We start from the raw sequence: 23,877 nt of genomic DNA on the forward strand, positions 1-23,877 counted from the left end.
TTCTGCACTGTGTGAAAGCTGAAGTATGCAAAACAATGCATTTGGATCTTTCTGCTTGAGCAGTCCTGAAAGCTCTTCCCTAGTCTCACTGGTCAGAGGGAACCAGTGGTCACTGAGAGCTTTAGTCTGACTCCTGGTGTTTTCCCTGAAGAGCTGGTCCTTTATGAAGTGACTTTGTCTTCTCTGGATCCTCTGTCATCTTAGCAGATAAGCCAGTCTAAAGAGAAAGCAAACTGAAGTTCTGGTCAGAATCCAGGCTTTGACCTGGTAAGTTGCCTGGAGCACGCAGGTAGCTCAGGTGTCTTTACCATGCTGGTTCTATGTTCCACACGCCATGTGCTGAAGTAAGTCTTTTGAAAAGTCAGCTTAAGGAATGTATTCTAAATCTCTCCACGTACTGTCCCTGTTTTCTACAGTATGTTCAGAAGGGCACCAGTTAGAATAATTTCTGCTTTGTGCAACATTAGGGAGGTACATTCAATATTTCTTATGACATTTTGTAATAGAACTAAATTGGCCTGCCATTCTAAATTTGTAGATTTATTTGTAGTTTTAAATTTGTAGTTAACAAAGTTTTCATTTAGAGCCTTAATTTTGGAACATATGGACATAGAGATTTAGGTTATCTAATTTATAAAAACTGTGTTCCGTACGTTAGTTTTTGTTGAGTATAGCAATATACCTCAATGTTTGTGGGGGGAAGGGGGGGTTGTTTTTTAGTTTTTGTTTGTTTTTTTTTAAACTAAACTTTAGGCATAGCTGAACCCTGTGAACTCTGTCTAAAGTTAATGTTCTCTATGACTAGTTGAGTTAGCAACCTAATTTTTAAAGTATACGGCAAACTATAGCTGTCCTCTGTATAGAGTCTCCTTTGCCTTGTTAGGACACTCTCTCATTCATATCCAGCTTGCTGTCACTGGTTTTGTGCCCTTTTGTTGTCAGATTTCAGAGAAGCATCAGAAGAATTTTGATGCTTGAAGACAGGGTTTTTCTTTTGCCAAATACTTTAGTGGGCTATTTCTAGGGCATACTGCATTAGGAAAACAAAGCAGATTAAATTCCTTCTTTGTAGTCATGCTTAAGTTAATAGAAATTATTAGGTTATGTTGTATGTTTGTATGTGCACGTGTAGCTTTTCCAGTCTGTCCAACTTAACATAATTATGGCCTGGAACAGAAATTGGTCAAATCCAGTGTATTATTCTTTAAAGGAATAATCAAATTACTATATTCTTTGTTATACGGACTTCCAGGGGAAAAAAAAATTGAAAATGTTTAAATGTAATTTAGTAATGCCTGTGAGAAGAATGTGCTACTTCACTTTTATTAAACTGGTCAAAAATGCAAAATGTTTGTTATGCCCAGTTGCGTATAAAAGTATGGAAAAAAATTTATTTTATATAAAGATATTTGTGAACATCATTTGAAAGTTTTCCCCTTAAATGCTGATTTTTAGGCCACTTGCAAGCGGGATCAAAGGCTTGCAATGCTTAGAACCAACCGCGTACACATACAGAAGAGGAAAGAGGAGGAGGTTGAGCATTTTGAGGAAAATACCAGTTGGCTGCATCGTGTTGAAAATGAAATGCGCCTCTTGGGTCAAGATGGATGTATTCCAAAGGTAAAATGTCTTTCACTTCAAGGGCAGATTTTAGGCATTGTAGGCAACGCTTAGATGACTACAGTTAGGAATAGATTTCGCCCCCTCGTGCCCCTTCATCTTGCTTCTACTTATGGCTTCTGCTTTGATTATTTCAGGGTGGTTTTAAATTCTAGTGTTAGCTGTTTCTGTTCTTCTGCCCTAAAAGTACTTCATTATTTGTGCAAGTATTCCTTGTTCATAAAAGTATACAGTTACATACAAAAATGCATGCTGAAGGGGGCTAAGTATGATATGGCTGCCAGAGAGTTGATCCTGCTCCTGGCCTTACGCTTCTGTTCTTGCCTTTACAGTAGCTGCTGATGCTCATCTAACCATGTGACAACCTAATTCTTAGCCTGGCCAAAAAACCCTTCTTTTTTGGAGGGTGCTAGGGGAGGAGTGGGAAGGGGAGGAAAAAAGTGGGAAGTTGTGCTCTCTGCCAAGTTTTAGCAAGTAGTCAGCTCAGTGCAGCCTCAGACAAGCACCATTGCTGGCAGAAGTGAAGCGACGAAGGCCTGTACAGGAAGAAGAGGAAGAGAAAGGTGGGGGGTTGTTCCTCCCAGCCTTTCAGTTTCAGCCAGCAGTTGGAGTGGCTTAAATGATAGCATAATGAGCACTTACGTGACTCATGTAATAGAATATATTTCAATACCTGTATTTTTATTGGGATGACTAAAATTTATTGATACCTTAAAATAAATTAAGGTATTTCAAACAAGATGTTGGCATCTCAGGAAGATGACTGAATACAGTGAAGACTTGTCCTAGACAATGTCACTGAAATTCAGATACGGAGCAAGTGCACAGGAAGAGAGGCAAGCATATTTTGGGGCACGTGTAGATAAGCATACATGTGTGCCTGTTGGACTCTTAATGCTAATACAGCACACCCACTATTGGTCAAAGAAAATCTACAACGCAATATTTATGTATGTAAATAAGAATCGAACAATTCATACTTTTATACCATAAAACTTTATTGTAATAAATATAGACCCACTCCATCTTGAGTTTTCGATATAGGATTAATTAGTATTATTTTTTAGTTTAGATTTTAATTTCTCACTTCTGGTATGATGTCCACTTCTGTGTTTTGGTTTGGTTTTTTCTTGCTAATTTCCCAAGGAACTCTGTAAAGATCTGCAGTGTTACCGTTTAAACCTGGAAGTGAAGGACCTGAAAGCCCAGATTGAGCATATGTTATCCCTGGTGTCCCTTCAAGATCAGCATTATAAGCAAACAGAAAAGTAAGTATGGTTTCATAGCAGGCCTGATAAGACTTCTATTCTGACATTTGTAACATGAGAAGATATACCTATAAAATTTAGTTTTAGTTGAAATAGAAGCAAGACTTTTTTTCTCAAACATTTTTCTAGATTAGAATAGTGTTTCTCATGCAAAAAGATAACATAAAATAATAATCACTTAAATATTGGTCTTTGTTCACCGTTGTTTAACAGAAACTGCAAGGATACTCTGGTGCTTATTTCTATTTAATATTCTTTGCATAGTGTTTATAAACTGTTTGATAGATCACGGTGTCTTGTTTTCCTCTTCTGTGTTGAATAGCAGTATTGGGTTTTTATAAGTGTTTGTTATCTTTTAATTCCTTGCACTGTAGATGTTAATTAATTTACCTGTATTAAAAATTGTTACCATTAAACTCTTATATAGCTAGTCAGACTGAAAAAAGCTGAATTTGCAGGTAAGCATCAGTTCTTTTTCTATTATCAGTCTCTCAAAAATGTTGGAGACTACTTTGAGAGTGTGACATAAGGAATAGGAAATAATCACAAATCTGTTAAGTAAATAAGTATATTAAATTTGTAATTAAATCATTCCAAAATGAAGTAACCAGCTTTTCTTCCTCCATTGGAGAAAAGGCTTGTTACCATGATCATTACCACAAAAATACATAAACCTGCAAAACTGAAAGCAACAGTTTTAAAGATACATTGTTAATAGTTACAAAGTTGCTTCTTTGGGTTTTTATAAACATATCCCTTTCCCTTTTGCTTGAACCTACTGTTTAGTCTTGTAACTGACTCCACAGTTAGTGAATTCCTGTGTTCAGAAGGAATTCCTAAACTTTTGTCACTTTATTTTGGTTTGCAGTTGTGTGTGGATCTTAATGTATTCCCTTCGTTAATTAAAGATCGAGTATCTAAATTTATTTGGACTAGGCTTCATACACATCTAATTAAGATGTGCTTGGTTTAAAACTCATTATTTGGTTTATACTCTTCTTTTGTCTAATACTTAGTTTTAGAAAGTCAGGACTCGATCAGGGCATACTGGCTGTTTTTCTGCGGTGTTTGAGGGACCGAAGATCTTGGACATTGAGGAAAAACTATAATTAGTAAATGTTTAGAGTGAAATACAAGGTTTTGCAAAAGAGAAAAAACATGCTACTTAGTCATGAAAGTTTTCTCTCAGTGTTACGGTATTCCCTGAAAATAAATAAAAATAAATTACACAACAGAACTTGGGGGGAAAGAAGGGCAAAAAAAAAAAAAGCACTCGTATTCGAATAGTGGCAGTGCTAGTAAGGATCAGATTAGTTACAATTTAGTCACGTTTGCGTTGCCTTTTGTTGTTTTACAGAGTACTAAATACTTTGCTTCCAGTTCTTCGCAAGCAATACCTGACTTTGAAAGAAGCTGGGTTGACAAATAATGTAACTGAGACTGAATTTGGGGAGGTTGAGCAGCTGATTCAAAGACAGAAATCAGTAGTTTGGGCTGACCAGACTGAAGAAAAGGAACAGAATCAAACCCATGAACTAGAGTTGTCAGCTATCTTTGCATTCCCACAACTTCTGAGCAGACCAAACACCCCATGCCGTAAGTATGTAATTGATTTCTTCTCTGTTGGAAATACTTGACAATGTCTCCCGCAAAAGCTGCGTGTCATCCTTAAACACGGTGGGTGCATGCTTCTGCAAGTATTGAAGCCAAATGTAAAACTGAGCCTCAGACACAATTCCCAGGAATTATATACCATCCATAACTAGATATAGGAAATAAGTTTACTTTTTCAATTGCTAGACACAGTCTGCCAACAAGTAGCTTCCTTATTCTCATGTTGTAACATACCCCATACATCAATGTTCTTAGATCCTATGAGTGTTTTTAACAATTCCATTTAAATCTTTCATGTGATATTGATGGAAAAGGCGTCATAGTGTCAGTAATGATTATGTTAGTGATCTGAAAAGTTGAGCGGCTACTACAGTGTTGCACAGTTTGAAGTAATAGCCTTGAGGAGGATGAGATTTCCCATCAATTACAGGCTGACCTGGAATCAGTTTAGTACAACATTTTATAAGTTTATTTTTCCAAGAACCAAAAAAATCACCATTTCTACCATGGGAATTGACTGCTTTGCTGTATCCTGATGGTCCCGTTTCTTCCCCATAACTGTCACGTTCCAGTAGCACACCGGAGCAGGCTTCCTAGAGAGGTGGTCGATGCTCTGAGCCTGTCAGTGTTTGAGGCAGTTGGACTTAGATGATCGTTGCGGGTCCTTTCTAACAGAAGTAGTCTGTTCTAGTCTAGCCTATTCTGTGTAGCTGTCTTTAGCTGTAAAGGGTGTTACCCTGGAGAATAGCCTGGGTAAAAAGGGATGAAGAATCCTTACAGGAGGTGCTGTTCTGAGGGATGACAGGCAAAATCTCTGCCTGATTGCGCAGCTGTTGGGTGTTAATGCTTGTATCTTGTGCTGTGGATAGGCAGCGCTCAACACACTAGGGCTTTCTGATTACAGCTAATAATCCATAAAGAAGACAGACATCCATAGGTAACAAGGGAAAAGCAGATAAACAATACTTCAGCTTCTCAAAATCCTGGTAGTCATGCAAGAGCATTGACCCCTGGAGCACTGTGAAATTAGTTCCCTGCGTACTTTAGCTTTCTTCCTCTACACAGCTCGCTCTGGGTTTGAGAATTATTCTGACAAAACCATTTATTACCTCTGTTCTCATTAAGTGTGTGTGTGATTTTTTTGGCATATGTTTGTATCGCTGTTGATCATACCAGATAGTTGATTCCCAGCATTTAACTGTCGGCAATGTAAAGGTCAGACTGTGTTGAAGATGGGATGGGATGGGGCCAGGGGGAGTGGGAAGGGGGTAGGAAAGACAGGGGCTTGGTGTTGGGTTGGTTTTGGTTTGGAGGTGGGTTTGTTTTTTGTTTCTGAGAGAAGGAAAGGAAAGTTTGCAGAATACTTCCTATTCTGCCCATGCTAGTCAGGGGTTCAAGGTTCAAAGCAGTGGTTGGCTTGCCCCTTCCTGCTAGGAGTGAGGGCAGTGGACCTCAGCGGGTGGCAGCATTCTTCCACTCTGCTCCATTCTCATTTCCCATGTAGAAGGAAATTGGATATGATCTTGGATTGCTGACAGCTTTTTGGAAAATCATGGTAGTGATAAGTCTCTGCATTTTGTGGGGCTGTGTTCATTAGGAACCATGATGCTACTGCGTGTCATAAAGCTTTGCAGAAAATATTTCCATTATGAAAGGCATTATACTAAAAGGTAGTGGCTTTCTTCCTTGTTTTATCTCTGTTTTTAAACAAAAAGAATAATACAGTTTTTAAAACTGATTTTCTAGTCTGTTTATTCTGTCATGGCAAAGCAGATTAGTGAAGGGTTTGGAGGTGGGCGTTGTTTCCTGTCATAACTCATCTGAGAATTCAGATAGTGTAACATTTTATTTTCAGTGCTAGAACACTGGAATCTTAAGTGCAGGCAGTTCTGATTGCAAAAATCACCCCATTCTTGTTTCGGGTCATGTTTCGTGTGTGTATATATATGCCTATATTTTCATTTATAGTTTAGACTGTGATTATCTGCCAGAAACTTGAAAATTTTTTATTATATAAAAAACCCAAACCCCTAAAAAATTGTATTTATGACATATTAGGACCGGATTTGTGGAAGTATAAGTCTGACTCAAAAAGGAAAGAAATACAAACTTCTCTAAACCACTTGTAAAGGAAGAATTTGAGACTCATGTGCAATGGGGGTTTTTACATGGAGATCAGTATTGTAGGTGTGCCAGACAAACATGAAGCCATGCTCCTAGCTCGTATTTATTTCATCATAGGCATATTTTTTACATGCTTTTAGAGGGACTTTTTTTTTTTCCTGGCAAAGTGTAGGGATATGTATCCAAATACAGATCCAGTAAACTGTATAATATAGTTTATAACTAAATATTGATTGTAGAGATTCTGTCTTGCCATGTGTGGGTTATCATTGCTGTGATTTCTAATCCCCGTTGCCAGTAAGCTTCACTAGAGTTCTTGATTAACCTACTTCTGTTCTACCTTTCTTGAAGTCCTGTGTTGTCAGAAGTCAGATCTGCTCTTAGTGAAATTAACACTAAAATAACAATGAATTAAATTTGCACATGAACTTTTCAGGTATGAACATTTTGCTCCATTAAAATCATTACACATTATCTGAGGGGTTGAAAGATTTGAACTTTCAAGACTTGTAGAGATTTTCCAGTTGTTTTCTTCTAAATGCTGTTGAACTGCACGTTAGCCTAAGTAAACGAACACCATATTTTTTTCAGTTAAGATGGACTTTTTTGAGACGTAAATGATGTCTTTGCCTGAAGATGTCCATAGAAATCTCTTTGTGGTATTTTCATTTCTGTTTACTTGTTGTTCTTTGGAAAAGGAAATAGGGCCCTTTACTTTCACTCCTTTTCCCCTCTTATTAGATGCAGGAGAAAACATGGTAGAAACATCTGTCCTCCAAATTTTGTAGCCTTTATAGTAGTGGTTATGATAATTTTTAACAAGACACTTCTCAACTATTTTTATGCTCTTAATCTGATTGTGTGCATTTTCATGGGCTTTTGGCGGCAATACCTTTAGGGGATGTTGCCAGGATCTCTTTTTTTTTCTGAATTACTGAAGATTTTTAATATTTACAAAGAATCTACCTCTCTCATTGGCAGCTTAAGTTGGTGAGCTAACATAAAATAAGTTTTCCTCAGCAGCTTTCCCCCCCCCACTACTGCTTGTTACTATAAGACTTACTGTTCAGCAGGTAGCCACTGTTGTAAAAAAAAAAAAAAAATATAAACATAAGTCACTGTACCGAGTAAGACATATTGCTATTACGTACTGAAGTACTGAGAACTTGACATTAGACATCTGAATTTGAAATTGAGTTGGAATTGAACTGAGAATTGGCTTTGCATACTGGAAGAGGTTAAAATAAAATTATAAAATTATTAATAGGACGTTCAATTATTGCATTTTAAAACTTTGAGATAACAAGTAAACATGAAGAGTAGCAGCTCTGCTCAAAAAAAAAACTCTTTTCGAACAATATTTTTACAATATGATTTTAATATTAATGGTGTCCTTACCTACAATGCTATTGGTGTTGACACAATCTTTGCCATATATCTTAGGATGTTTAGTGGTGGAAAAGTAATCCACTTACCAGGGCTTCAAAATTTTTTCTGTTGAACACAAAATAAATGCAATGAAACAGCTCTTCCTCAATTGCTTGTTCAATTTAACATTTAAAGTATTTTGAACTATTAGCTGATATTGTGTTATGGAAATGCATTTCTCTTATGCAGAATGTATGTAACAAACTGTTAAGATAAAACCTGTAAATCAAAAAAAATACATTAGCATGGGAAAACGTGTAGTAATACAAGGGCAACATCGTAATCAGAAATAGGAAGGATGTAGTAATTTATTTTTTCCTTTAAAGATTAAATAAATTATTCAAGAATCCAATTCCTTCTCCCTAAAGTCATCTCAGAAGTATGCTTGGCAAATGTTAGCAAGAGCTGACCTAAGAACTTAGCGAACAAATAAAAAGGAAGATTTATACAGATCCCCTCGCACCTTTGACGCAATGATATTTTATTATTTATAATTTGTTCAAGATGTTGGGAAGGAAATAGTGTTTTGCACCAAGATGGGGAAAAAAAACCCCACATTAGCCACATGCTACACAGCGGTCATTATTCCTTATATAAAAGTCCATATTTCACAAAGCACGTAAGTGCGTGGACTTCAACTTGTCAGCAGGAGAGCAATGCAGTTCACTTCTTGTGATTTGGTTCTTATTTTTATGTCATAATTTGAGAGTAATTTTTAAAATCGCCCGATTAATATAAATATATGTTGCCATATGTTAGTGTCTCCGGAAGCTTCTTTTCTAAATAATCTGGGGGAGAGGGTAGAAAAGTTAATTGGTGGCAATGTAGTGTTTCTTTCATATGAAATGTAAGCCTAGAGGATGTAAGAGGAATAAGAGCGTACTAGGTCTGCTGGTAACAAATGCGATGTATTGCTTTTGAACCTATGCTAACACATATTTGAAAGAATTTTTTTTTTTGAGATAAAATCCCTCTGCAAAAACAAGATGCCACTCATGTAGGAAACAGTAAGATTTATAAGGAAAATATAAATTCCTCTCTACTTGTAAGCTTATGAACGTAATTGCATATATTTTGTTGAACTCAAAAGTATCTAAGGATGTTTGCAGTATCTGTGTGTTATCCATATTTGCAAATTTCAAAGTCATTAACAGATGACAAGTTACTGTTTAGTCACTATGCGTTTAAAATGGTAGTGGTGCAGAAAAACACCTGTACTTAAAGGAAACTGCTGATTTCCGCATGTTGTAAAACATGAGGCACTAATTGCTGCAGAAACTTTTTTAGTGACACTATAGCCTTTTGCTTGCAGCCCGTTTAGAGGGAGCCATGACATTGTTGAAATGCAAATGAATTGTTTTTTGAGTGTTTTCACAAAAATTAAAATGCTTTAAGTCATAACTTCTCTGATTATAAGTACTGTCCCTAAAAGGCTGAAGCAGCTGAATCATTTCTGCAGAACAGGAGAAGCTGTGAAAGCAGGGCCTTAACCTCTCATGGTTTTCTTTGGAATTATCTACATTCGATTATCTGATCCTGAAGAAGGAAGTCAAACTAGTAATTGATATGGGGAAAAAAAAATATAAGAGTAAAGGGAATGACAACAAAGGTGAAAGGGTAGGGATTTTTATTCGCAGTTTTGCTGAAAGTCTCTTACAGAAATAAGTTTTGAAAAATATATTCCGAATGTGCTTAGTTTATTGTATTAAGTGGCTTTGATATTTCCTTGTTACAAAATCGTTTCTATCAGGAGTTTCAAAATACCACAGGATTCAGCTGAATTCCACTCTGTTTTTAATGAAGATTTCTTCCTTGGAAAGGGTTTCTTATGTATGAAATAATATAAAGCGGGAGACGGAAGGATTGAGATACTCTCTGGCCATTTGTTCAATATTTGTTTCTCTGGTCAAGTTATTGAGCCAGTAAGTTCTTGTGCTTAAAAACTGAGTTTTAGAGGAAGCTAATCAAATCTCATAAGCTTTGCCAAAGCACGTGTAGCACTTCACTACAGAATAGACCTCTTTCTATCCGTTTTTTTTCCCTTAACCTTTGAAACTTTGAAACACCATCTGCAAAATGTCTTGCCTTGAGAGTCAGAGATGTACGTTACTGGCTTACTGTGTTAACCAGCAACCTTGTCCAACCAAGTAATATTGCTTAGTCATCTGTATCTGCAGTGGCACTGCCGTGGGTACCAGAAATAGCTGATAGAAAATTCAGTTTGTCCGAAGCTAATGTTCCTTGCTCTTCTGGTTTGTTTAGACAGTGCCTTATGAGCACAGCTATGCATGAGAAGTAATTTGATCTAACACACACTTGTTTTGCTGTGCATGCTAACATGCTCTACATGTAATGATTCAAGGAGTATTTTGTAAAGAACAGAGTATCTGAGTGTTAAATTTCTGATTGCACTTATTTGATTTGGTTCTTCTGTCTCTATCTCTTCAGGATTTTTAAATTAAAATTAAATACCCTGAAGTCTAATCTAAAATGAAACATTTGAATTATCTTTTAATTTCAAGTTGTTCAGCTAAAAATAATTTTAAAAGATCAACACAACATTAATTTATCCCACTGAGTGTATTCACATTATACTTTTCAAATTTTTTTTTCCTTGGTAATTTAATTTTTGTTTCTTAAAGTATGACTGAAAACACATTATTTCCAGAACCTGTACTCTTGCTTGCTTTCATTATGAAGCCTTAACACGGGGTTTCCATAACATGTCTTAACCATACTTTCTTCTCTATATTAATAGGACAGATAGCTTCTAAACAAGTTTCATCAATGTATACTCCTAGTTTTTAAGCATCCACCCACACTATTTATTCTGACCTTAAGTAAACGTTAGAATTGTTGTTTTCTAGAGGAAATGCTAGTTTTCCTCTATAATTTTTGTTCACAAATATGTTGAAAAATTAGATCAAGTTTGTGTATGCTTCATGAAACTGTAAATGTGCAACCTCATGAACAACTAAACTATTTGTATCCAGTAAAGCACAAGCTAAGAAAACAACATGAGATCGTTTACAAATGTATTCGGGCCCCCATTCTTGGGTGTTGGTTAATGGAGAGCCATACAGTATTCATTGAGTATGGACTGATGGGAGGAGAGCTATGACTGGTATTTGCAAGTATTTCTGTGAATGGGGAAGTTCTTGGCATTGTTTCAGGCATCCCATTTCCAGAAGCCTTACTGTACATTACCATTGAGAGAATGGAATTGATTTACAGGAAAAAAAAAAAAAAAAAAACCGGCATCCATTACCTCCCTTCAGCACAAACATCCGAAAGTAAAGTGAATTTATTGCTATTTTGCATGGCAGGAGGAAAATGGGGAGTAGCTGTATGTAGTAAAAGATGTGATGAAAAGTAGGAAAAGCACGTGCCTTGTATATAGGTAAGATTTGTCTTATAATGAGCAGCTTTCTCACGCTGTCCTATATGGCTTTTTTTCCTCATGCTGTGTAAAATAGTACACCTGACCACTGGGACCCACAAGAATGCAGCCTGGATTTTAGCCTTTTTCAGTTCACAGCTGTTTGCAAAACTGTTGTGAAACTGGCCATCGCAGTGATGCCTTTGGGTCACATGAATATTAAATAATTGAAATACATTCACTAGGCCTCATTTGCAATTTGGAATTCCATGAGTCAGTTGTTAGAAGAATCAAAATGTATGATTAGTATTGTAATTGGATCAATCATTGGTAGACCAGAAATGTTTATTGAAATGAATACATTAATATTTGATTTCACTTTAGCAGATCAACCTGGTAGACTTAATTTAGCACAGTTTCCAGAAATAATCCCCTTATGCATGTATTAACATGAGTTCCAGAAGAAGAGAAGTCTTGGCCATTATTTGTCCCAAATGTCAATTAGAACTAACCCAGTTTGTCAGAGCTGTCTTGTCATGAACTCTACTCGCTTTTGCTGTGACTCTCGTTTCACAAATACTGCATTCTGCTTTTCATATTAACTCACAGGGCTGTAAATATCTAATATTGCTGTGTTTCTCTCCTGATAAATCAGTTCTTCTGAGTAGTCTTTTGGGACAGATAATACAACAAACTAATGACCAAAACCACCTCATACCGTCGGGTGGGGGTGGTTGGTCAGTGGAGGATGACTTTTATTTTTACTTTCCAAGTGAATCTCTTAAGAAAAATAAGATCTAAAATAATTCTGACAATTTTTTTTCATAATCATTGGCCTGAAATTAAAGATCAGCAAAAATGTGATCTATTGTCTAAAAATATATTTGGAATAATGCGTATTTTCAAAGAGAAGCATTATGGCTGAAAGCACTAGCTAAGGAAATATACCTTCTAAATTTCTCTTTTAAGCTACTCCATCAGGTTAACTGCAGATGTTTCTGTAAAGTATATAGTGATTCATTTTTGTGTATGAAATAAGCAAACAATATCACTGAATCATGATGATAATTCTGATGCAAAAGATTGAACTGGCCATAAAATGGGAAGCAAATACAAACCATAAACATTATCATTTCCCTGCCTTGTGAAACAGGTTTGGAGATTTCCGCTGGAGTTGGAATGTGTTGTTTGTCTTTTCAGTAGAAAAGTAATGACAACACTTAATGATTAGCATTAGACATCCATTCAGGAACTATTGATATCTGTTCTTTAAGAAAATATGAATAGCTGTACTTGGTCCATCACTAAGTTGTCTTCAGCACCCTCTATTTAGTAGCTGCTGGTAACACACTCCGAAGACCGACAGCGATAACAGGATAAATGTTCCATTTTCGCTGTCCTAAACGTGCGTTATAAGCCACGTAGTGACAGATGACAGTGTTTTCTAAAATGGCTAAAATATTCAGTGCGTGTTTAGACAACTATTTTAGCCTTGTATGAATTTAGTATTTAGGAAAGACAAGGTATGGTATTTCAGTTTGAGGCATATTACTTTTGTGTCAGCTTGTGGTACTAAATTTTCTCTTTCAACAAGAATTTATAAATATATATAAATCTTAAAGTATGCCTCTGAATATTGATGGTTTTAATAATATTGAATAGCCTTTGAAAATAAGTTCTTGCAAAAAAATATTTTTTTTTCTAAGGAGAAACTTTTGACATCGTGACCATTTGAAGTCATCTGAAATCTATAGGAGTAGTGTTTTCTTAGCAGCTATTTTTCTCTGGGCCAATTTTATTTAAACTTCTCAATGGCAGCTATTAAAAGCACCTGCAAAAGATTAGCAACTGGCTTCAGTCTCTTGCTTTCTTATTAAGGTAGAAATGAAAACACTGGCATTCCTTTATTTGGTGGGTTGAAATGTTTTTCTGGCTGTATGTGTTCCCTTTATAGCTCCAAACAGTTATGTTCTACCCTGTATAATAGCAACGTAACGTGAAATGGGGGTGTTGGGGTTTGGGTTTTTTTTTGTCTCATCACGTTTGGTTTCTGTTATTTAGTGAAACCAAGTTAAATATGATGTTGCTGGTGATGTTTTTGTTTACTGTATTAGGAGCAGCTTAATGCTTGCACAAAAAGCTTTGAGAAGGGACATTTCTTGAATATTTTATATGCTTTCCAATACTTCACTGGCAAGAAAAGCTAGTTTTGTTTTAACTTCATTTTACAATGAGTTTCATTCCAGAAATAAATAGACTTTAAAAATAGGTTTGGGTTTTTACTAACAGCTTATATTTGCCCTATATAGAATTGCTGCAACTGTCTTTTTATTAATGCACTTGTATTACAGTATGAAAAACTGTTCATTATGATGAAATTCAACAAATTATTAATGCTGGCAATACTTCTGTGTTCTTTACCTATCTAGTTCATGGTTTAAATGCTTGCATTTACAGTTAATTTTAAAATGCTTCCAGTATTTAGTCCTGGAGAAGCTTCTAAAACTTGGCACTCTCACCAAAACGTTTCTTCATCAGGCTTCCTTCCTAGTAACTTTAGGACATTAGCAAAACCTCAGTGTCTTACAGTAAGCAAACTTTCTGAAACTGGAACCTTCCTGTCCTAATGTAACAACAGAGAAATAGAATTCTAACCATTATTTTTCCCGAAACACACACTTTCAGATGCATATAAGCAGGAGGAGAGCCTAATAAATTAATATTTAAGAATTGGTCTTGAAATGTTTAATGGATAGTTATTTCAAACATTAGATTGGAATCCATAGATGAAGCTTATTCTTGTATTTAAGAATATAAGCTGTCAAGTCTTTAATAAAAAAAATTGGGGTGTCGATTTTTTTCTTGTGATGACTAGAAATATTTTTTTTGGAAGAAACAAATGTTAGACATTTGCATACAAGAATAATATTGTACTAATGAATCCAAAATTAAAGAGCAAGCATGTTAATGAAGCATAGCATTGTTGATAGTGTCACAGAGTACATTCTGAAAACAGTTCATAAATGAGTTTCTTTCTTATTACCAACAAAACCCTACCAAGTCTTGGAGAAAGATATCTTCATTGAAGTAGGCATATATTATTTCTCGTGGGGGTAAAAATTATTTGGGGAACACACAGGCCCTGTTTCACTACTCTTTCCATTTCATTGTTCATTAAGAATATTCTGAATTAGCTTAATGTTCAGATTACAGTCAAGGTACTGTGTCTCAACAACCTGCTGCACTCCACCTGGTGAATGCTGACCAAGAATTAGACTGAGATTAGGTATGAGAAAATGATGTAGTTTGCATTTTAACAACAATGAAAAAATCTTTTTGTGAAGTGAACTGTATGCGGGCGCACCCATGTACACAAATTAACAATTCAGTTATTTCATGTCAAGAAGTCCTCTCAGGCCTGAGTTTTCTGTTTTTGTTTCTTCAAAGCTGAAAACAGCATAAGAGAATTGTAATTGTCCAGGCATCTTTTCCCATAAACAGTTCACCTTAAATTAACCTGCTTTTATTGTTTATGCATTGCTAGATAAAATGTTGCATATTTGACCATAGTAGTTTAAACGTTGTTCTTTTTGAAACTGAGCTTTTGAGTGAGGAATAAATGTTTGCTTTGTTTTTTCAATGGTTTCATTATTGAATTAAGTCCTGGCAGCATAGAATAGATCTGTGGCCTATGTATAAGCATCTAATTTACTTGCTACTTGTACACACTTTGATACTACCCGTTTCATCCTCCCACGACAGGTCTAGGTCTCATGGTAGACTTCAAATCCCTTCCTGTCTCCTCTCAGTTCTAATTTGTATCTTCTAATTGGGCATCACCTTGTGTAGCTGGGCATTAGGGAATCTTTCAGATGGTATGTCTAGTTCCAAAGTGTGTACAAAAAACTGGTGCTAAGATCATCCTTTGAAGGCTTTCTTTCGGTGAGGCTCTTCTTTGGGCCTTTTTCCTAAGACGTCCGATTTCTGAGTGTACTTGGAATTGGCATTATTAGAGCTTCTTGCTTATGGCAAACTGGGTTGCAACTGGGCAACGAGGTCAAAATTAAAATGGAGCTGAGAAGTGGTAACTGGTCAGAGAAAAGACTACAATCATTTAAGCTTTGCTTTTTGAAAGAAATCAAACTGGGCGGGGGGAAATGATGCAATACATATTTTTAATCCATTTTCCTCCTCTTCAAAGAATTTGTATGGAATGGCTGAAATGCTGGAAGTGCTCACCCATGAGAGAGAACTAAAGCATTCAGACTGAGGAGTTCAAACTGAGTTTCTTATTCTGATGCAAAAATAGAATGGAATTGTAGAAGAAATAAATATTTATCAACACTGTTACATGAACACCATAGTTAATTCCTGAGTAACTGTCAGCAATTTAAAAGCATGAGCTCTTGTTACAGTTGCTCATAGAAATGGAGTAGGCGATGCGGAAGGGGGAGGTATGATGCTGTGGCTACCAGCTGAAGTGAGCCAATCCATAAACATTTTAAGGGATAGTAACCTTTACTTCATCACTTAAATCTGCAATGAAAGTTAAATATAGAAGCACTTGGGGTTTTGAAATCCCTCTCCTACTCTTGACTTGTTTAAAAAGAAAACAATACTTAATTTTTCCTTACAAGCTACTAGTTGTAGACTTGAGTGAGCCATTTGAACAGTGGTCTGTCTTTAAATTATCCTCCTTTACTAAGAACTTGAATAAAAGAAAGGTATTTTCTCTTATTTTATAGACTGCCTTTATTGCCACCTACTTGAAAATAATATGATGCTTCAAGAAAAATAGTGTGAATCCAGATGAATGGGAATGACCAATTACTGCTGCATTGGTTACTTTGTTATTTTTAAGGGTGGGGGTTTTAATAAAGAGCTGCTTTTTTTGCCAGAGTTGATTACGAGATCCAAATAACTTCTTTCCCCTTTTCCAAAACACTACTTTCTTACTTGCAATGTCAGAGAATTTTGTTCCCTGTAAGTGATTCTGTGTCCCTCCTTTTACAACAGCCTCTCTCATTCTGCCGCGTGGTACTTGCTAGGGAAAAAATGGCCGTGATCAGTTGTAGATTACTGTAACAGTACCTTCTTAAATTAAGTTTAGAGTTGTGTTAAGATAATGCGATCACTTTCAATACTCTTACTCTTCCATTCCCTGTTGTCGTGTGTCATATCTTACTTGTGATTACTTGTAATATCTCTGGGATTAACTATATCATTCTATGCGTATTTATAATACTTTGAGTGCCACAGAACAAACGCTACCATCTGGACAATGCTGCAATAGAAATTATTTCAGTTATATGATCAAATTAATATGTAGATGAAATAGTGTTTGTAATAATTTCTACTGATACAAATATTTCAGCAGGAAATAGGAGGAAAAGCCACAATATTTAAGTAGTAAATATAGGTAAATGTGCTAACCAGTGTTGCCTATGTTGCACAGGTACAACTTTTGGTACACCATCACAAGAAATGACTAAAAATACAGAACAAATAGTAGAATATGCAGCACCACCACAGAAAAGAACTAGGCGGAAGCTAATGGACTCTCCAGTTACAGCTCAAAGTCCTGCTGCACCTGAACACTCCAGTCTCCATCATCTGGAGGATTCTTTTACCAAGGAAGTCCGCCCCATTGTGTATACACCAGAATTTTGCAGAAAGCCAGTACAAAGCTGCTGTACGCAGACCGTGGTAAAGAAAGCTTTGCAACTTGTAGGCCTTCAGGAAACCGATGCATGTAATATGGACATGCCAGTGAAGAAGGCGAGTATTATGGACTCTACATGTGACATAATCCCAGAGTGCGATGAAGCTGATACAGACTCAACAGTAATTCTCTATGAAGGGACAGGTGAAACAACTGAAACATCTACTGACTCATCTGTGAGGGACTCACAGCTGTGCACCAATAGTATTCTGCGAAGGTACTTTTCAATTTATATGAGAGAAATGTTACTGAATATTTTTGTTTTGAGAGTTGAGTTTTTCCATTGATGGCAATTTAATTTGTAAGCCCAACATTTTGAAAAATCAAACCCTCAATGTTGTTCAGCATCAAATTCAGTTCTGCTGTTAATTGAAATGAATGATACGGTAGTGATAACAGATGAAGTTGAAAGCTTATCCTGTTTTATAAGATACGTACCAAAAAGAAAATACAGCACTTTTCAAATTGTTTGTGGTGCTTCAGGCAAGTTACTATCTCTAAGCCTTACTTTTCTGTCTGTAAAATGGATACCTTAACCTTTTTGATGCTGAGAGACCCCATTGTTAAAATTGACATGTATGTGTGAAGTTGTTGCAAGTAATGCTATTGAAATTAATTTCTGATATTGTTTTCCATCTTAGCACATATTTATTTACAGCTAAGAACCATTTAATTTGATTTCTAATCAGAATAGATTGTACAAAAGTATAATTCTTTGATTTCAGACTTGGTCTCCCTTCATTAAAAAGCAAAAATCCTACTTCAGTACTTGAGAAGCCTTCGTATATGGCAATGACTTCTGCTGCTGAGAGAAAAAGAAAGGTATTAAGGTGAGATAAAGCTACATCTTCTTGTTCTATACAAATGAGTGTGTATTCATTTCTTACGTTCTCACTTCAGTTTCGGTATTGTATTTCAAATCTGAAAACTTCTTATACAAATGATGTGGACCTACATATGAGATGTTCTGACTCAAATGTGTTTGACAATTCAATTATTATCTTTTTTTTTTTTCCTGGCAAGTTGGGTAGAATCTTTTGGTTTTTTACTCTTGGTTTAGGATCTACTGTTGTTTTAATAGAAAAGTACAAACTAATATCATGTCTTCTGTAGCTGCCATCTACTCGAAGTAGAAAGATGATACACAATTGAAAACAAATTCCATCTTCAATTAAAAATCTAATTTGGTTGAAAATGTTACGCCTTTGCTGGAACACATTAGAAACTACCAAAATAGAAAGTGGAGAAAATGCTTAGCAATACTTATGTGGCCAGTGACTTTGTTTTTTCTGATAATTCATTTCCAGTCTCAGTTGTTATGACTTCGTTCTTGTGGTCTGCTCTGGGAACAACTCCCATTTTGTCACTTCTGTTTTATGATCCTCAAGGAGGCTTGTCAGTAGGAGCAGCAGAAAACCTGAAACTGAATAGACACTAAATGCGATAGGACTTTTTTGTTTGTTTTTGTTAATGTATTTAAGGACTAGCTATTGAGTCAGTACTGATGAAATAGCTCTCTTTTTTCCTTTTTTCTTTTTTTTCTTTTCCAAAAGCAAAATTTGATAAACCTTTTTTTAAAACATGAGTCACCTGCTGCTACACAGTGAGTGGAACTGCCGCCTCATAAGCCTTCTAAAGAATGTCTCGAGACGGTCGGAACAAGTTCTATAGATAGGAAGAAACTTCAAGCACTTTTTTGGTTTGTTAGCATCTTTGAGGTACAAAAATCTTACAGAAGATCACAGATTTACCAATTTCATTTTCCTGTCCTAGTTGTTGTTAATTATTGTTCTAAACTCTTTTGCTCTAGGATGAGAAGAGGCACATCTTGCACTTTCAGTTTTTCAAATTCTTGATTATGATTTTAGCAAAATAGATCACTTGCTCTCTGAAACTGAGCTAGTTTTCTAGATTCTGTTTAGGGATAAGTATGGGAACTTTTGGAGCCTGATTTACCTTAAGGTAAATGTTCTAAGATAGACTTCAGGAGTTCTTTTTTTTGTGATAGCTGTGTAATGATTTCCAAACTTATATGTGCTTATTTCTTCTCAAAACACTGGCTCTTTCTGCTCTTATCTCATTTCTTCTGCCTCAAACATGTATTTCCCAGTTTCTAAGTTAGAATAACACTGCAGGAAAATCCCACAACTTTTATTCCTTTGGGGATTATTTCTTCTGCCTCAGATTGTAAACTGCCTATAAACCAGAATTCTTTATGGCTTTGTCTAACAATTGGTGATGAAGAGAAGGAATGAGAGCCTCTTATTTGTGGAGGAGGAAAGGAATATGCATCGACTTTTCAGATAGGGCCTCCTTTCCTTTCTCTTTACTTTTCCCCCCTTTTCTTGCCCATGTTTTTCCCGTTTGAAGTAGTTCACTCCAGTTATTTATCTCCTACTAACATTAGAGTAAAAATATAAATGTCAGACACTTTCTCTACATTAGATATATGATTTGAAACAGTTGTATTGCTAGGACAAGGGATAAGAGACAGGTCAGCCATAATACAGAGGTTGCTTTTACTAAATAGCATTACATTATTACTGGCATATGTTCTCTTCCAAGAAGTACACATTAATAGATCTTAGGATTGGCACAAGGCAGGTCTTAGTCTTTACTGCTTGCTATATATTTTCATTTAGGCAGAAAATTGCTATTAAGAACACTAGTGCAAGTTAGGGGGCTATAAAGTGGGAATAATACAAGATCATTAGAGGAATGGGAAAAGCATAGAAACTTCAGACATAAATAGAATTAGCTTGTTTGTGAGGCGCTCTTACAGAGTGGAACCAGGGAGGTTAGCAAGGCAAGCGTAAAAGGGTGAGATCACAGAGAGGTTCATAATTTTCACTGTAGATGTTAAGTCCATCACATAAAAGGCTGTAAAATATAGAGGTTTTGTCTTAATGAATTCGAAGCTATGACAGCTTTTTTGCAGCTTAGCTAAAAAGTATTGTATGCTATGAAGCCTCCCCCTCCAACTGTGTTGGAGGGTGTAGAAAAATTATTGTAGCAATAAAAGATGTGATTTGTTCAATAAACACAGCTTGGTCATTTCAAAGATTTCGTATGCACGTTAAGATTGTGTCTTAGTATAATTTGTGTGCAATGACCATCAAATTGCCTTCTGTGGTTTCCAAAGGAACTGTGGCATATTGGTCTGCATTTTAACATTAAGTGGCAACATCAGGTCTTATTTTCAGAGTTGAAACATTCTTGTGAAGTTTTAAAAGGAAAAAGGGGAATAATATCCGTATGTATGCATCGTAAATAAATTAGTTTGTTCTTTGCATTCTGTTATGAACTAGCAATGCTTGATAATATCATTTATTCTATTCTACATTGCTTTCAGTCAAGTGATTAAGCTACATTACAGTAGTTTAGACCTTACAAACTCTTTCCTGGCTATCTTTCCAGTTCTGCATCAAACACTGGGTTAGGCAGCCTGCAAGACCCTGTTTCTGCAAAACGCATTCGACAAGAGGTCTTGTTAAGCCATAGAGCTTTGCGAGTACCCAAAATGGCAGGTAAGTGTTAAAATTTGAATGCATGACACTGCACTGGTAACTGTGTTTGTACAGGAGGTCCAAAATTAAGGTGATACTCAAGGTTCTGTCAATTTAACAGCATGCGTTGCTGTGACCAGTACACTAAGCCATTGGTTTGAATAGTATATCCATTCATTAAAACAAAAAAAAATCTGAATGTCTAACCAGTTATCATCTATCTGTCTAATCAAAACTCAGTAGTACTACAGGCTTGTTGGGAAAACCTTTTCCCAGGAGTTAAGGTCTTCCACCAAAAATTGTTTGTGCGCTTTTTGAGAAATTTGGTGAACTTGACCAATTTTATCTTTGCCATGTGTGGTTTATCAAGAAATAAAATCGTCTAATAATTTCTATACCTGTTTTTAATAGCTTGCTTTGTTTTATAAGACCACGCTGATTGTTTGGTTTTTTAACAAGTATAAATTTTTCAGATATTTATTACTTAAACGTTGGGCTATTTTGGGCCAAGACAATAGCTGAGGAAAAAAATTTTTAAAGCAATATTTAGGAATTATTTTGCTTCTAACAGATTGCTGATAATACTGTCTGGTGGTATTCTGTGAAAATCTGCGATAATTACATAGCTTCTCTCTGAGGTGTATAAAACTTCAATGTAACAAAATCAGTTACAAATAAGTTTTTCGGTAGATGTGCACAAAGGTCTTTTGTTCACAACTTTCCAAAAACCTCTGCCTTTCCTAGTGCATGGCACTAAGTTGCTTGGTACCTGCAGCATATTTTAATGCACTAAATCCTTACAGTTTTCCTTTCATCTGTGCCCACTTGTCTCCTTTTCCTCTGTATCTTCAGAAACACACTTAATGATCTTTCTTAGTGCAACTTCTTGGGAAATTTAGAGGAGATCAAAGATTGTTTAAAGTTTCAGACTGCCGTTCTCTTGAAATGGTCCAGTCGTGTAGCTTTGCCCAGTGGCATAGGCAATATACCGGTTCTACAGCACACAAACACATATGTAAGAATTGATGTGAGGGAGCAAGTACATATGCTGAGGTTCTATTACAATAAACTTTCTGAAAAGCGTAAATCTGAGGCTGAACATTATCTGACCAGTAGTTACTTGGCAAAGTATTACATCAGTATCAATTTATACTACTAAAGACTGGGTTGTGAAGTTAGCAAAAATCAATTGCTACTCTGGTATTATTAAGAAACTATGTCATGAAGCACCACATGCTGAAATAGGGAATGGAGTTCTGATTCTTCATAGTTTAACTGAACTTAAAATACAGTTTGTCTTCAAAAGCATGGGTTACAGGAGAAGAATGAAATATGACCAAATCCCGAAGAGAAAGACCTTTCTTAAAGGTTAGACAAAACCATTGTTAGGTTTGATTAAACAGACAAAACTTTCTCTAATGACATAGTGTTCATTTTTCAATACTGTTCTAAAGCAATGAAGATTAATAAAATTTTCACATATTTCCACATTTTTATGTAGACCTCTGTGCCTTTTTAATAGCATCTCATGTCAGTTGAGGGTCTAATCATTGGACTTTGTAGACAATTAGCACATGGGATTAATGAGCTGAGAGTGATTACATTTTTGCATATGAAAATCAGGCATTCAAGAAGGGCAAGAAATATGTATAAAGTTCTTACACGTGCTCTGAAAAGGATATCCAGATAGGCCAAGTTCTGCTTGTGTTTATTGAACTAATGTCTCCTGTTTGTAATAACATTTCTTTCTTCACTAGGAATTAAAACAAGGAGCTGGAAGCAAGAACAGAGTGTGCCAAGAAACCTAGTTAGAAGCCTTTCTGATGGAAACGTAGCATTGGGTGTTAAATCAAGGACATCAAAAAATCTCTTACTTCAAGTTTGTAAAGAAAAAAATAGGATTTAGCTTTGAGTTCATCCATATTTCAAGCAGGATTGAGGGATAGCAAATGAGAACAGGGTGACTTTCTTTTCCCTCTAGTGAATTATTTTGTATTGAAGGATGTGTCTCTCAGTAATGTACTATTCAGAAAGAACCACTTTTTGGAAACACGAGGATTTTGTTTAGGTCTAAAATAAAATAAGTTCTTTTTTTTTGTCTCCCATTAAAGCTTACAAATGTCTTCTGTATATTAACAAATGAATGAGAATTGTCATTTGGACTTGGGAATGGAGGAGTGCACAGTACCTTTTCCCATAATCTTTGTGAGCATTTCCCTGTATTTATGACTAACAGATTAATACTTCAGTCAATGCAAGTCTTTTAGGGGATCAGTGGTGCTCTCATTTTTAGATGCTGTTTTAAATTCCTTACCTACAGTCAGTCTTAATTTTCTAATGAGAACTTTGTGATACAAAAGTTAGAAAAATTGTTTTGACCTGCTAAATTATTTTCACTGAAACTTCCTAATGTTAAAATTGCTTTCCATTTGGAAACAAGTCAAACAGATATATTAATATTAAAATGAGTTCATGATTAGCATTAGGATGCCAGTTCATTCTTAGATATGTTATCATGGATAGATGCTACCAAAGTAGTACCAGCAGACAGAAAAATATTTACAAAAGTGTTTTCAATGAAGTATTATGTCTAAGTTTCTTTAGCCTTTTTATTTCTTAGTCTGTTACTTGGTTGTAAATGTTCCTGATTTGTTTTTCAGGTTTTTAATTAAGTTGTAAATAACACAATTATGTTAATTACCTTGAATAAAATTTTAGTTTTAATAAGAGCAATATAATGTGAATTGAACTTCTAGGAAAAAAATTACTTTTGCCTCTTCCATCTATTCTGAAAAAATGTCTGAATTTTTACAAGTAATGTTTTAAGTACACATAGTTCCTATTTTATCTTCTGATAAATGATGAATATTCAGAGACAAAGTAGTTATATAGCTGTATTATAGCCTTGACAGCCTGCCTACCCTTAGGAACATCGTTCTAGTGTGTTTGGTCTGTGCAGTGTTCCAGTGGTGTCAAACAACCGTCTGAAGCAAGGAGCTTATAACCCAGTTGGTTGTGACAGGATGTGTGCTGCGGAAGAGTGTTCTGGCTTTTCAGCAATAGTAATGGGCCCAAAAGAGCTTTCCAGGTTGTTGTTGTTGTTGTTCTATCACAAGGTTTCCTGTGATAGCAGAGAACTGGACTCCATGGTCTAATAACTTTTATCAAATTTGTTCCTAAAATTGTTTGTGTTCCGTATGTTTATAGATATATATA

The 23,877-nt window shown here is 35.7% G+C and overlaps 1 protein-coding gene across 2 annotated transcripts in view; it reads left to right on the forward strand.

The window, feature by feature from the left end:
- Positions 1–23,390, forward strand: part of KIF18A (kinesin family member 18A) — a 41,258-nt gene extending 17,868 nt beyond the window's left edge. For both annotated transcript variants that reach the window (XM_075094933.1, XM_075094934.1), the window contains exons 11-17: positions 1,456–1,620; positions 2,767–2,888; positions 4,246–4,484; positions 16,889–17,372; positions 17,881–17,985; positions 20,573–20,682; positions 22,419–23,390. In XM_075094933.1, coding sequence (XP_074951034.1) covers positions 1,456–1,620; positions 2,767–2,888; positions 4,246–4,484; positions 16,889–17,372; positions 17,881–17,985; positions 20,573–20,682; positions 22,419–22,567 — 1,374 coding nt within the window. In that variant the 3' untranslated portion in view covers positions 22,568–23,390. The remainder of the gene's footprint in view (positions 1–1,455; positions 1,621–2,766; positions 2,889–4,245; positions 4,485–16,888; positions 17,373–17,880; positions 17,986–20,572; positions 20,683–22,418) is intronic.
- The last annotated feature ends 487 nt before the right edge of the window (positions 23,391–23,877 follow it).

Source organism: Phalacrocorax aristotelis, chromosome 5 (genome assembly GCF_949628215.1).
Source record: "Phalacrocorax aristotelis chromosome 5, bGulAri2.1, whole genome shotgun sequence".
In the NCBI taxonomy this organism is placed as follows: domain Eukaryota; kingdom Metazoa; phylum Chordata; class Aves; order Suliformes; family Phalacrocoracidae; genus Phalacrocorax; species Phalacrocorax aristotelis.